Genomic DNA, 13616 nt, shown 5'->3' on the forward strand with positions numbered 1-13616 from the left:
GTTAGGCTACCTTTTCCTCTTTATAAACCATGAGTTATCCTTAATATTACCGTAGTAATAATTAAATGATCTAATATCTTGATTTTTGATGTTTTTTTTTTCACAGAACACGGAAAGATCAAAGGACTGGTACAAAACCATGTTCAAGCAGATACACCGACTTAATAGAGGTAATGTCTTCTGTTTCCACAAAAATAACTAACTGTGAAATATTAGGACTAAATCACTAGGACACCATGGAATGAAGTTATTATTGGTTACAGGATATGTAGCCCTATGGAGAATAATGACAAGCTTCCTATAATAACATATCTGAACTGTTCCTGGAGGTTGTAGTATCCATACCAAGCACATAAATATTAATTCTGGAAATGCCCCTGTAATATATCAACTACCCACCTCCCCCTTGTGAAGAAGAGATTTAACCCCTTAAGATCCAGAGTGTTTTGGTCCAAAATGACCTGACACTTTTTAGGGATTTTACCCATGTAGTGGTTTTAAGCCCTATATTTTTTTTCTTCATTTACCAAAATTATATTTGCTGTTTTTTTTCCATGATCTGCAGGGATATTTTTTTAGATCTTTTTTTCACAGTTTTTTTCCTACATTTTTAATTTTTTTCTTTTAGTTTTATTAGGGATTAAAAAGCTTTAAAAAACAAACAATTTTTTTTAAATTTATGGTTCCTTTTTAAAATTAGTATATTTCTGCAAAAATAAAATACAGGAATGAGTTTCTCATTTTTGTTTAGGATGTTTCGATATAGAAGTTGTATAGCCTCAGATTGTAGGGCGCATATTGTGTCGGTTTAGGTTGACGTCGGTGGTGGGTCATTTTCTTTTAATGTAATGTTTTTTTTCTACTTATTTTTGTAACTATTTTTTTGAACATCTATGTCCCTCATGATGTCATATAAGACCTTTTGGAGGTCATTCACATTGTGTTTTTCTCTTTGTTTTCATACTTTTTCACTCTAACTGGGGCATCCACAGGAGCAGCATCCATATGAGCCATAATTATAGGAAAAACATCCCCCTAGTGTGACAGTGATCACTAACGGAGCTAATCACGGTCTTTTAGGACTCTGCAGCTCTACCTTGGCAGGAGACACCCAACGGTTATGCGATCGCTGGGTCGATTGAGTGCTATGTACCCTGCAAGAGAGAAGGCAGAAGCTGTTAAAAAAATGCTTCTGCCTTCTCTGGGTCCTCGGTCTGACCTACCCTGCTCCTGGTACATTGCAGGAGCTTTAATCCTGCACTGTGTTTTTATTACAGGCCAGGATTTAAGGCCAGGACCAAGCACTGTAAATTTACGGTGCTTGGTTCTTAATGGATTAATGGTGCAATAGATAAGAATCCAAGTTTCTATTCCATTCGACTATATGGGATTAATGAAGACAGCTGAGCACTGTACTCTGCTTCTTTTTGGTAATCCCATAGAGCTGCAATACTTTCTCAGCCTCCAGTCTATTCATGCTTTTCAGTGTGGTGAGAAGGAAAGCGGTACATGGGAACCCCATACTCATGATCAGTGAGTGTCCCAGCAGTGGAATTATTACCTATCTTGTGGATATGTGATAAATGTTTATTCTGAGAATGCCCATATGAAACAGGTAATGCAAGAGGATTGATGGGTTACCTGTATGGGGATTGAGCCTCCGGTAGTCCAGCTTCTAATGCTTTGATTTTGGAATTCCTTTCAAGTTTTCATTCTTTGTTAATTTCATTGTGGCAATACATAGTTGGGAGAGATTTACCAAAACTAATGCAAAGGAAGAATGGAGCAGTTACCATGCTACCAGCCAGTCTGTTGCTTTAATCCCCCTTCTCCCTCGTTTTTTGCTTTGCACAATTTTTGGCACCCTCACTGATGGGCACTGTCCTTTTATCTTTGTATCCTTTCCTTTTATTCACTGTCCACTTGCTCTGTCATCATGAGTGATTTACAAAGTAATTATTCCAGTAATTAGAGATCTAATTGTGTTTTAATACTGCCTGGTTGCTGATACACAGTTTACAGTCTGCAGACACCGAGCCATTAAACTAGAAAACATCCCCTTATCTTTCATAAATCCCAGTTGTTTTCCGGCTCCAGGAATGTCTGACATAACTAATTAATTTGAAGTCTTTATCTTTGTGCAATTAAGTATCACCCAATGATAAATGTGTGTACAGATGTCACCGACCGCCATGTCTGTATAATTTACTGGTCCAAAGTGGAGGACAATGCATTTCAACTTGGCTGTGCTGTCGAATGTAGTTTATTAACCTTTAGATCAAAATCATTACCTACCTTTTTAGCAGTTTGCCGCCTTCCTCAGTTTGCATTAGCACAACTGGTAAAAAGTACATCAAGATGTTGACATCATATTATTTTGTGTGGTTAAAGCAGGTGTCTTGGACTTCAGGCATTTTTTCTATTGATGACCTATCCTCAAGATAGGTCATCAGTAGATGATCCTTGAGGATCTGCCGCTTGGGGTTCCTGACTATTAGCTGATTCCCAGAACCGCTGTCAGTACAGACAGTGCAGGAAACAGATTGTGCCGTCCGTACTTCAGTGGCCCAGTTTGGTAATGCAGGTGCAGATTCTACTGAACTCAACCCTGGCAAATGCAGTACAGATGGCACAATCTGTTTCTGACAACGGTGCTGGGAATCCACTGATCACCAGGGATTCTAAGGGGTAGGCCCTGTTAATTATTTATCGATGACCTGTCCTGGACAACCACTTTAAAAGGATTTTCTGGGCCTTAAATATTGCTGACCTATCCGTTAAACTCTCATAAGCACCAGCATTTACAACATTTTCCTTAATAATCAGTAGCATTCTACGTCATCTTTACAACTACACTTTATGTGTAAAAAATGCACTGCATGCGTGACTGAAGCTCTGTGTCTACTGGCGCCCCATTGAAAGCAATAGGATGCAGGCAACCCCCGCAGTGATTTTTGGGGAAGGGCTTGAAATATAAGCCCTTCCCTGAAAATCATCCCTAGCTGCTGTAAAAAAAAAAAAAAAAAAAATATACATCACCTCTCCGCTGCTGTCGGGGCTCCGGCACGTCTTCTCGCTGGTCCCCAGCACTGTTCTGAAGAAATTTCTCCTGGCTGTGGAGTTAAAAATCCCTGCCTCCTGAAACTGCTGGATCTGATTGACTAAGCGGTCAGCCATTCATTGAATTCAATGAATGGCTGAGCGCTGCCTCTGATTAGCTGAGTGCTGTGACCAATCACAGGCAACACTCAGCTGTCATTCAAAGCAATGTGAGAACATTGCAATCCTCTGCCACAGCTGTGAAAGCTGTGGCAGGGGATTCTTTCATCCCCGCTTAGAGTCCCATCATCACTGAACACTGTGATAGTGTCGTCATAGTGTTCAGTGATGAAGGGATTCCCCTCTTTACGTGCAGCACGGACCTTGCCAGTGAGCGCATGTCCTATCTTTTGCAGGTTCTAAGATTTTGCGCCTGTAAAAAACGGACGTGTGAACACTACATAGGAAACCAATGGTACTAATAGACGTGCTTTTTATTAAGTGCAGGATAGACGTAGGCGTGCGCAAAAAAACACTCATCTGACCTCGCCCAAAGGTTGGCCATACATATTAGATCTAGCTCGGTCAAATCCACCGATCTACTGTGCCCAGGAGCCATCCAAGTCTCCCCACCTCCTTTCCCCAGCAGATGTTGGGAAGCTAAAGATTTGTCAGATGGAGTTCAGCTGCCGGACTCTTTTGCTCTAGAGAGATAAACCGCTGCCAGAAAATTCTGGTAGCAGCTTTGTTCCCTCCTTACATTCGCAACACATACATACTTGTTCAAGACGAATGTGTATAGGGGTATTAAAGTTGTTGGCCAAATTAGTTTTTCTATACAGCTATCTAAAATGTATGGGCAGCCTCACAATAATTGCAGGGAGCATAAAGCCATTACACAATGTAGATATTCAACACACACTCGAATACAAACATTGTGGATTATTCATTTCGAGTTGGTCATTTTCTTGAAGGCATTACAGCTAGATGGAAAAGTGATCTTCTGGCTAATGTATTTAGTGATTCATTCAGTTTAATGAAAAGCTTCTCTTGACAAGTTGCCATCCATTGTAGAATTTCACAGACTATTGATGATGGTGCTGGACTAAAATTAAGCCAACAAGTATTTGATGTGTATGTCTGTCCTTAATGTAGATTTGTGAAAGCACATGAATAGCTAAAGATGAGCATACACATGAGGTAACATCACAACCTCCTGTAGTTTGTTTAATCAGGTTTAGTTTTATTAAACCACTTATCAACATTTTAACTTTGACTTTCCAAATTTACTTTCTGATGTAGAATAATAGCTGTAGAATATTAACCATGCTATCTGTCTGAGACTGCTGATGAAACTACAGTGAGCAAAGTACCAGAGTGATCCGGACAGGCCTGTGGCTAGACATAGGACCGGACTAACACAGGGATACCAATCTGAACCTCTCCTGACAGGGCACACCTTGAACTGGAGCACCCATCCCGAAAGGGACGACCCCACTGCTTGAATGAGGCAAGGTCTGAAATCAGAGAGGAACTGGGAAACCGAACTGGGACTGGACATAAAACTCAGAAAATCAACAAAACAGACTACAGACAATAGACAAAAATGCAGAGAATACAAAAAGAGACAGAAACGCAGAGTATAAGCCAGACAACAGCCATGTGCGCTGCGAGTACTGACAAGACTCGAATACCAGAAGTATAACCGGCGCTTTTAGCAAGGAAGAGACGGATTATATATCAAAAGGGAAGGTGTTGATTGGCCGACAGAGCTGTCAATCCTCACAGACAGCACAGTTGCTGACATAACTAATGAGGATACTTATTAGCTGACAGAGCTGTAAAGCACCAGCTAGAACTGCAGCTAAACAGCAGCAGCAAGATGTTTAACCCCAACTAGTCAGGTGCGTTTAGACTGAACGACTATCGTTCCAGAAATTGTTCAAATGAACTAAAGCGAACAAGAGTCGTTCAGTCTTAATGTAAGCCAGCAACAATCATTCATTTCTCATTCACCGTTCAGTTTCAGCAGGCATTAAAATCGTTTTCTTCTCATTGGGTTTAAATACTGATCGTTCAGTGTTTTATATAGAAATTTATCAGGTAGGGTATTGCCTCTCTTTAAGGGGAGCACCCAGAAAGTGTGTGAGGAAGCACCTAGAAGGTGAATGAGGAGACTTATAAGGCCATTAATGCTCCCCTTGGAAATATGCAAATAAGGAAAATGGAACAATACCTCTGCAGCGCCACCTATTGGGAAGCAACATTCCTGCAAGTCAATGTCAGACTCTTTATACAAATCTTTTATAATAATGACTGGGAATTGAAAACCAAAATCTATAAAACCATACACAGTCAGCTGTTTCGGGGGGTTTGCCCCTCATCATTGTGAACAGGTGCCTTCCAATAGGTGGTGCTGCAGAGGTATTGTTCCATCTTCCTTATTTACATAGAAATGTGAAACACTGAATGAAAAGTTCACAATTCTCTGCAATGATCTGCCTGTCTAAACAGGCTGCATGTGTGTGAACAAGCTACTGATGATGTCACCAGTTCGTTCAGGGAAATGAGAATCATTCAGTTCTCGCTGTGTGTAAAAGGGCCTGAAGTACGTGTGCCGGGGGCGACCTGCAAATAAGAAAGCTGGAAAAATACCTCTACGTCACCAACAAGTCTTATCCATGATTGGAAATAGGACACCAAGCCAGAAAACCATACACAGACAATTTGGGGCGACATAACTCATATACTAAAAACTTAAAATAGCAACGTTTTTGGCAGGACTTTTGCTTTAGAATCACACTAAAAATCCACACAGGTGCACATTGTGTATGGGACACTTGTAGAAGGCATGTTTGTTGGTTGTGCATAGTCATGAAGTCAACCTTTGAATTCCAGAAATACCTTTAATTTGTTGGGTGCTCTTTCATTCATCATTTGTGCAACTTCTCTTTCATTCTTCAATTTACTGCCTATTAGATACTCCTGAGGAAAACCCTTATACCCCCACTTACATATTTCCTGAGCTTCCTGAAGTCAAGCCTCAAAGAGAAGGTACCAGAGGATTGGCTTGAGAAGTGAACATGTGTTTGCATTTGTAATCCCTATAGGGATCCCATTGTTTGCCTATATAGAATAAAAAACTCTTGCTTTGTTTGCTAACATATTAATAGTTTTTGTTAAGTGTTATGGCCCTAACCCTATTAAGAAAGCAGTCATAATCTTGTAAGACGTTATAGCAGGAAGGCATGCAGCTCTTTAATTCTGAAACCTCTGTTCACAATTACAGTGTATTATGTACTAAGCTGCTAATATGATTGGCGTTATATAGTCACCAGCAGTTATCAGGGATTGCAGTTCTTATGTACATGTTAGAATTTGGTAATAATACCAGAGGTACATGTGGATATGCTCTTCTATGCTGCTTTTCTCTGCTGCAGAGTTCAATCCTTATACTCCCACCTACCAGTTTCCTGTTTCTACTCCTAGCCCTAGCTCTGAAGGTAATTGGAAAGACTAAAGCTGGCTGTAGACTAGAGGTATCAGATGGTGACAAAAAGAGTGACAGGCGCCGACCTAAGTCAGATATTTATGGAGAAGGTGTTCTGTAGTTATTGTCCAGTGCAATCGTTGGCAATACTTGGAAAGTTGTCATGTACCCTATCCATGGGGCAATACTTGGAAGGCTGTCATGTACCCTATCCATGGGGCAATACTTGGAAGGCTGTCATGTACCCTATCCATGAGGCAATACTTGGAAGGCTATCATGCACCCTATCCATAGAAACTCCAGCCACAGAACTAGGCAGAGATCCATTTGCCAACTGTCGTCGATCGATCGTTTTCTTACCGCAATCTTTACAACCTGGAATGATAAGTTACTCTGAAAACGGCCATCTGGAAACTCTAGTGTATGGCCAGCTTTTAAGAGTACATTTTCTGATCTTTCTTTCAGCTCTACTAGGCTTGCTTTGTGCATTATGTTTGATCATAATAGATTTGGACTTGCGGTGGTGTCTCTGACATTGTTGAGTTTTGTTCTACAATAAGAGGTAAAGTAGATATGAACTCTTTAGAACTTTTTACTACATAAATCCTGGCTGACTTTAGTATTAAAAGAGCATATTTCAAGAACACATTTTAATCATGTTATGCCTGCCGAAAGCCATAGAGGGCAATGTAGGATATTCCAAACCAAACCAGTATCTAATGCTGGGGTCCAATATTTTAACACTGGTGTATACGATGCTTCTACAGTTTTGCTGCATTATGGCACTGGGTGGCATGCTGGAGGAGAGCTCTCGCCTGATCAGCAGTTGTATAGTGTGCACTATATGTTATGTACAGAATAGTTAGTGCTTCAGACTACTTAGTGTATGTTGTATATATTCTTGTATCTTAGAGTTTTTTTCTGATTTTCTTAGGGTAGGTTCACACTTCGTTCTAGTGCCCAGGGTTTCTATTTGGATGAATAAAAACACTATTCTGACAGAAAGCATAACAGAATCATTAACTTTAATTACTCAGACAGAAACCAAAAGTGCAAAGTTTGGTCTCCATTTGACATGGTTTCCGTTTGATTCTGTTATTTTTGGAGGCCAGAATAGCACAGTTTACTACACTTGTCTGTCCTCTAAAAAATATGGAAATGAACAGAGCCCATGTGAAAGTTAGACAAACTATTACATCTTTTGACTAATTAAAGTTAATGGTTCTGGTATGGTTGTGGTCTGAATTGCTTTTTTATGTATTCAAATGGAAACCCTGAATGTACACAATAAGGTATATTATTTTTATTGAAATTATTTTTTTAAATAAAATACCACTTAATTTCTACACATCCATAGGTGCATAAGCATAATATACATAAAACATATCATTACACCATCCAAACAATGCAATAAATCATAAACTTAAACAAATCATAATCTCTCCCATCCCCCTCCAAAATAAGAATAATTTAGACACATACCCCAAAAAAGCTCTCCTTCATTCTCTCTAAATTTCATCAACTTTTCTACAATACCTCAATGCAACCAGCACTCAATATGAACGATTCATTATATATCAGACCATCTTCCCCAAATTTCATCACACTTAGTCAAACTGCCTCTTTTTTATATATTCCCCTTTCCAAAGATATATCTTTTTTTTATCTTTGTGATAAAATCTCCTTTTGTTGGGCGGGCAGGCTGTATCCAATGGGCAGTAATGAGCTTCCACGCCTGACACAATGGTCTCTGAATTCCCAAAACAGTATGTCCATGAAGCCCATCAACAATACCCAGTATACAAATTCTGGGATTAAGACTAAAATCGACAAGATATATTTTAAAAATTATCTCTAATACCCCATTCCAAAATTCAAGGAACTTTACACAATCCCAGATCATATACATTACATCTGCATCATCCATATAAGATTTCAGACAGCCTGAGTTTAATCTAATACCCATGTTAGAAAGCTGTAATGGAGTGCGATAAACTCTGTGCACAAAATACAATTATGATACTCGTTGACTTACATATAGAGATATCATTGGAATCATATACAATGTTCCCAAATCGTTTTCCTATTTTTCGTTTGCCTTTACTGGGTATTGCTCTGAATGGTAAGAAAGGATCTGTCTATATAAATAAGATATTACACCCTTTGTAGCTCCAGAACACCCAAGAAAATTCACCAAAGCATGTTGGACTATAAGCACAGATACTGACCGGGCCTGAGCAGCAAACTGAAGGACCTGGGAATGGGGAACATCATAAAACTCGTAAGATGTTCAAAAGAAAGCCCCCCAAAATGTACCTGTTCTCAAAAGATTACCCCTCTTTATCCCCCATGGTGAAAATCCCTCCAACCTAAAGAAAAAACAGAAACACACACTTATGGACAGCACTCCATGCTATAGGCGACAATTGCATGACAATGTGCCACAAAAAGAACTCCTATTGGAGAAGTGTAAAGGGAAATAAATCTACGACACTAATCTACCATTCAACTCCACCCAATTTCTTTCTCCTCACCCCTACAACTGCTGCAATTGAGATGCCAAAAAATGTATTCAAACATTTGGAATTGCCAACCCACCAGACCATTTAGCCCTTTGAAGGATCTCCCAATTTAATCCTAGCAGAATTCTTATTCCATAATAAACTCTTGAATATCGTATGGAGTTTAAAAAACATATAGTGATGGAATCCAAACCGGAGAGTTTTGAAGTACATTAAGGAGTTGGGGCATCAAAACCATCTTAATAAGATTTTCCTCTGCTAATTATCGACAGTGGGAGACGATTCCTGACTTTAACCTTATCTTCAAACTTTTGTATCAATGGAAAATAGTAGAAATATAGACTTGAGGGTTAGAAGATCCCACAACTCCCAAATATTTTAATCCATTCCCTATTTGTAATTGCGTAGGTTCCAATGAATAATCCATTGGCAAAGGATTTAATGAAGAATTACAGATTTCCCCCAATTTATAGTGAGACTCGACATCCTACCAAATATATCAAAAAAGGACATAATAGGACTCATTAATCTACTCACGTCCCCCGTATACAACAAAAGATCATCTGCATATAGTGAGATATGTTCCTCACTTTCTCTGTATGATACTCAATAATGAAGTCTGAATGCACTCTTAGGGCTCAGTCACACGAGCGCATCGGCGCCCGTGTTACTGCAGATAGCAGACGGCCGTACCTGAAGACGGCCGTCTCTCTGCAGCGCCGGAGGAAAGAACATGTGACCGGCTTCATTGCCGGTCATGTGTTCTTTCATCAGCGCTGCAGAGAGACGTCCGTCTTCAGGTACGGCTGTCTTCTAACTGTCAGTCACACGGGCGCATCGGCGCCGGAGTACGGGTGCCGATGCGCCTGTGTGACTGAGCCCTTAGGCCGCTTCTAGACAAGTGTTTTTTAACTCCATATTTGGTCCACGTTACGGTCCGTAATACGAAGCTAATTTAAATCTATGCATGACCGTATTTTCCACGACCGTTGTTTATAAACGCAGCATGACGTATTTTTTTCTACATATTGATATTATTTTCCGTTAAGTAAATATGGATCAGCGTTTGTCCTGTAGAAGAAAAAAGCAATCATAGTAAATATGGAGGCAAATACTGATGAAATACTGATAACATATGATTGTAATGTCATCTGTAACACATCCGTATTATGGATCCGTATTACGTTCATGTACAATACACTCTTAAACCAGCTTTAAGACCCATTTAGACACAATTATTATCGCTCAAAGGATGTCTTTTGGGGCAATAATCATTGTGTCCATTTACAGTGCAAGGTGATCGCACAAACGGGCGATACAGAAGACAAGCGGGGCCGCTTGTCTTCTGCATCCAGCTATTCTCTGCTCGGAGCGCCCGGCTGTTATACAGCTGAGTGCTCCGAGCAGAGGATGCAGAAGGCAAGTGGGGTGGCCCTGCTTGTCTTCTGCATCCAGCTGTTTTCTGCTCACAGTGCCTGGCTGTTATACAGCCGAGTGCTTCGAGCGGATTATGGAGAACACAGCTGGACAGCTCTGTTTTTTATACCCAGCCTGTCATCAGGGAGCGGGATACAGCTGAAACAATAGTATCAGCTGTATCCCGCTATGAATTCCTAATAATGCTCATCGTTTTCTTTCAGCATTCTGAAAGACAATGATGAGCGTCAGCTTAACGAAAACTGCATGATGTCAATGCAGTTAGGCACAACGATTATCGCTCAAAAGACGGCTTTTGAGCAAATTTTGAGCGATAATCCTTATGTCTAAATGGGCCTTTAGACTGCCTTAATAGATTGTGACCTCCACTGGGGGCAGAGACCGCTGTGAATAATGGCAATTTCTATGCAGCACTACAGAATATGTTGGCACTATATAAGCAACTGGAAATAAATAGAAGCAAACATAGGTAAAGGAAAGAGGTTTTCCAATTTCTGTAACATTGGTTGCCGTGCAAAGACGAGTTATTTATTGAATATAAATAAGCCTACAAGCTTTTTCTTGCACCACACTTTGACCTCTTTTCTTTAACTTTGGTGTATGATGTTGGTGTCATTAGATGACACACACGCTCACTGGTGTTGTAAAATCATCAAATGTATGTTTAGTACATTCTGGGACCTGGTAGGCGGGTTGAAAGTTACAATGTTTATGGGCGGCGCTGCTGTGCTTCAGGCATGCGCTGGTATGAGTGAAGCATTGCTAAGCTGCACTATACACTACCCAATAAAGGGCAATAGAGAGACAGAGTGAGAGAGCGATAGAGAGACAGTGAGAGAGTGATAGTCAGAGAGAGCAAAAGAGAGACAGCGATAGAGAAAGAGACAATAGAAACAGAGAGCAATAGAGAGACAGAGTGATAGACACAGAGAGAGCGATAGATGGAAAGACAGAGAGCGATAGACAGAACGAGAGAGGGGCAGACAACAATGGAGAGAGGGGCAGACAACGATGGAGAGAGGGGCAGACAACGATGGAGAGAGGGGCAGACAACGATGGAGAGAGGGGCAGACAACGATGGAGAGAGGGGCAGACAACGATGGAGAGAGAGGGCAGACAACGATGGAGAGAGAGGGCAGACAACGATGGAGAGAGGGGGCAGACAACGATGGAGAGAGGGGGCAGACAACGATGGAGAGAGGGGGCAGACAACGATGGAGGGAGGGGGCAGACAACGATGGAGGGAGGGGGCAGACAACGATGGAGGGAGGGGGCAGACAACGATGGAGGGAGGGGGCAGACAACGATGGAGGGAGGGGGCAGACAACGATGGAGGGAGGGGGCCGACAACGATGGAGGGAGGGGGCCGACAACGATGGAGGGAGGGGGCCGACAACGATGGAGGGAGGGGGCCGACAACGATGGAGGGAGGGGGCCGACAACGATGGAGGGAGGGGGCCGACAACGATGGAGGGAGGGGGCCGACAACGATGGAGGGAGGGGGCCAACAACGATGGAGGGAGGGGGCCGACAACGATGGAGGGAGGGGGCCGACAACGATGGAGGGAGGGGGCCGACAACGATGGAGGGAGGGGGCCGACAACGATGGAGGGAGGGGGCCGACAACGATGGAGGGAGGGGGCCGACAACGATGGAGGGAGGGGGCCGACAACGATGGAGGGAGGGGGCCGACAACGATGGAGGGAGGGGGCCGACAACGATGGAGGGAGGGGGCCGACAACGATGGAGGGAGCGGGGCGACAACGATGGAGGGAGGGGGCCGACAACGATGGAGGGAGGGGGCCGACAGCGATGGAGGGAGGGGGCCGACAGCGATGGAGGGAGGGGGCCGACAGCGATGGAGGGAGGGGGCCGACAGCGATGGAGGGAGGGGGCCGACAGCGATGGAGGGAGGGGGCAGACAGCGATGGAGGGAGGGGGCAGACAGCGATGGAGGGAGGGGGCAGACAACGATGGAGGGAGGGGGCAGACAACGATGGAGAGAGAGGCAGGCAGACAGAGTGAGAGGCAAAAAATGAGAGAAGGAGACAGAGAGAAGGAGACAGAGAGAAGGAGACAGAGAGAAGGAGACAGAGAGAAGGAGACAGAGAGAAGGAGACAGAGAGAAGGAGACAGAGAGAAAGACAGACAAACAGAGAGAGACCTGTATGCTTTTCTATATTGTATATCTACTAAAATACATAGTGATACTCTAAATAATCACTTAACCAAGTAGATTTAGAGGTTCATAACCACCACTTTTTAAACATTCGGTCAATCTAGTATTTTAAAAAAATGATAATAACACTCATTGCTACCACGCTACACCCCTGCTGCCAGCTCCGGTCCTCCAAAGTAAACAGAAGACCGGCTGCAGCTGCAATCACAGGGTCGTTTACCTACATTACTGCTGCAGCCAGTAGGAGGCCCTAAAGGGGACGTCATCAGTGACATCCCGTAAACCTGCCTGGGTTTCTACATTAGAAGTCCACATGACCAGCTTAAGGGACATCAGTAGGCCAGAAAACCCGGCGTGTCACCTTTCATGTGCCTTGGCGCCAGAGTGCTGAAACAATGTTCCGGCATGACAGGAAGTATGTTGCTTTCATACAGGTTTTTTTTGCATCAGGGGCCCAAAACTAGATAAAAGAATGAAGTCAGACAACCCCTTTAAATATGTACATGGTTAGTGAGAAGTGATTGATCTTATAATAATATGTGATTACACACTTCCCTGGTATAATCTATCAAGCAGCCTGCAGGCATGCACAGTTATAAGTCAGAGCGATACTGTGTGTTCTTGACTTCTTATTAATGCTTTGACTGATGGACGTCATAACATGGCATCCGCTGCGCCGTGCCTCCGTCTCCCCTTCACTAATCTCTAAGGCATCTGCCTATGTTGATTTATGAATAATACAGCCCTGCAATTATATCCCATGAGGCGGTTTAGATCTGCATGTGAACACGTTAGCGTATTGATGAAAAAATGTTCTAAATTCCAGAGCTCAGTAATCGGAAGATATAAGTAACTTGGTATGTATAGAACAATTCTGTAGGATTATTATTGCAATTAAGAAACCCCCCTTTTATTTGTCTCCTTATGTCCTAGTTGTGTGGTTATGACT

At 42.4% G+C, this 13616-nt stretch overlaps 1 protein-coding gene across 1 annotated transcript in view; it reads left to right on the forward strand.

Annotated features, from left to right (window-relative positions):
• Positions 1-13616, forward strand: part of LOC136625979 (sorbin and SH3 domain-containing protein 1-like) — a 227220-nt gene that overhangs the window by 121179 nt on the left and 92425 nt on the right. Inside the window, exons 13-15 of the mRNA XM_066600632.1 lie at positions 107-170; positions 6019-6093; positions 6480-6542. Coding sequence (XP_066456729.1) covers positions 107-170; positions 6019-6093; positions 6480-6542 — 202 coding nt within the window. The remainder of the gene's footprint in view (positions 1-106; positions 171-6018; positions 6094-6479; positions 6543-13616) is intronic.

The sequence above is a fragment of the Eleutherodactylus coqui genome, chromosome 4 (assembly GCF_035609145.1).
Source record: "Eleutherodactylus coqui strain aEleCoq1 chromosome 4, aEleCoq1.hap1, whole genome shotgun sequence".
Lineage (NCBI taxonomy): Eukaryota > Metazoa > Chordata > Amphibia > Anura > Eleutherodactylidae > Eleutherodactylus > Eleutherodactylus coqui.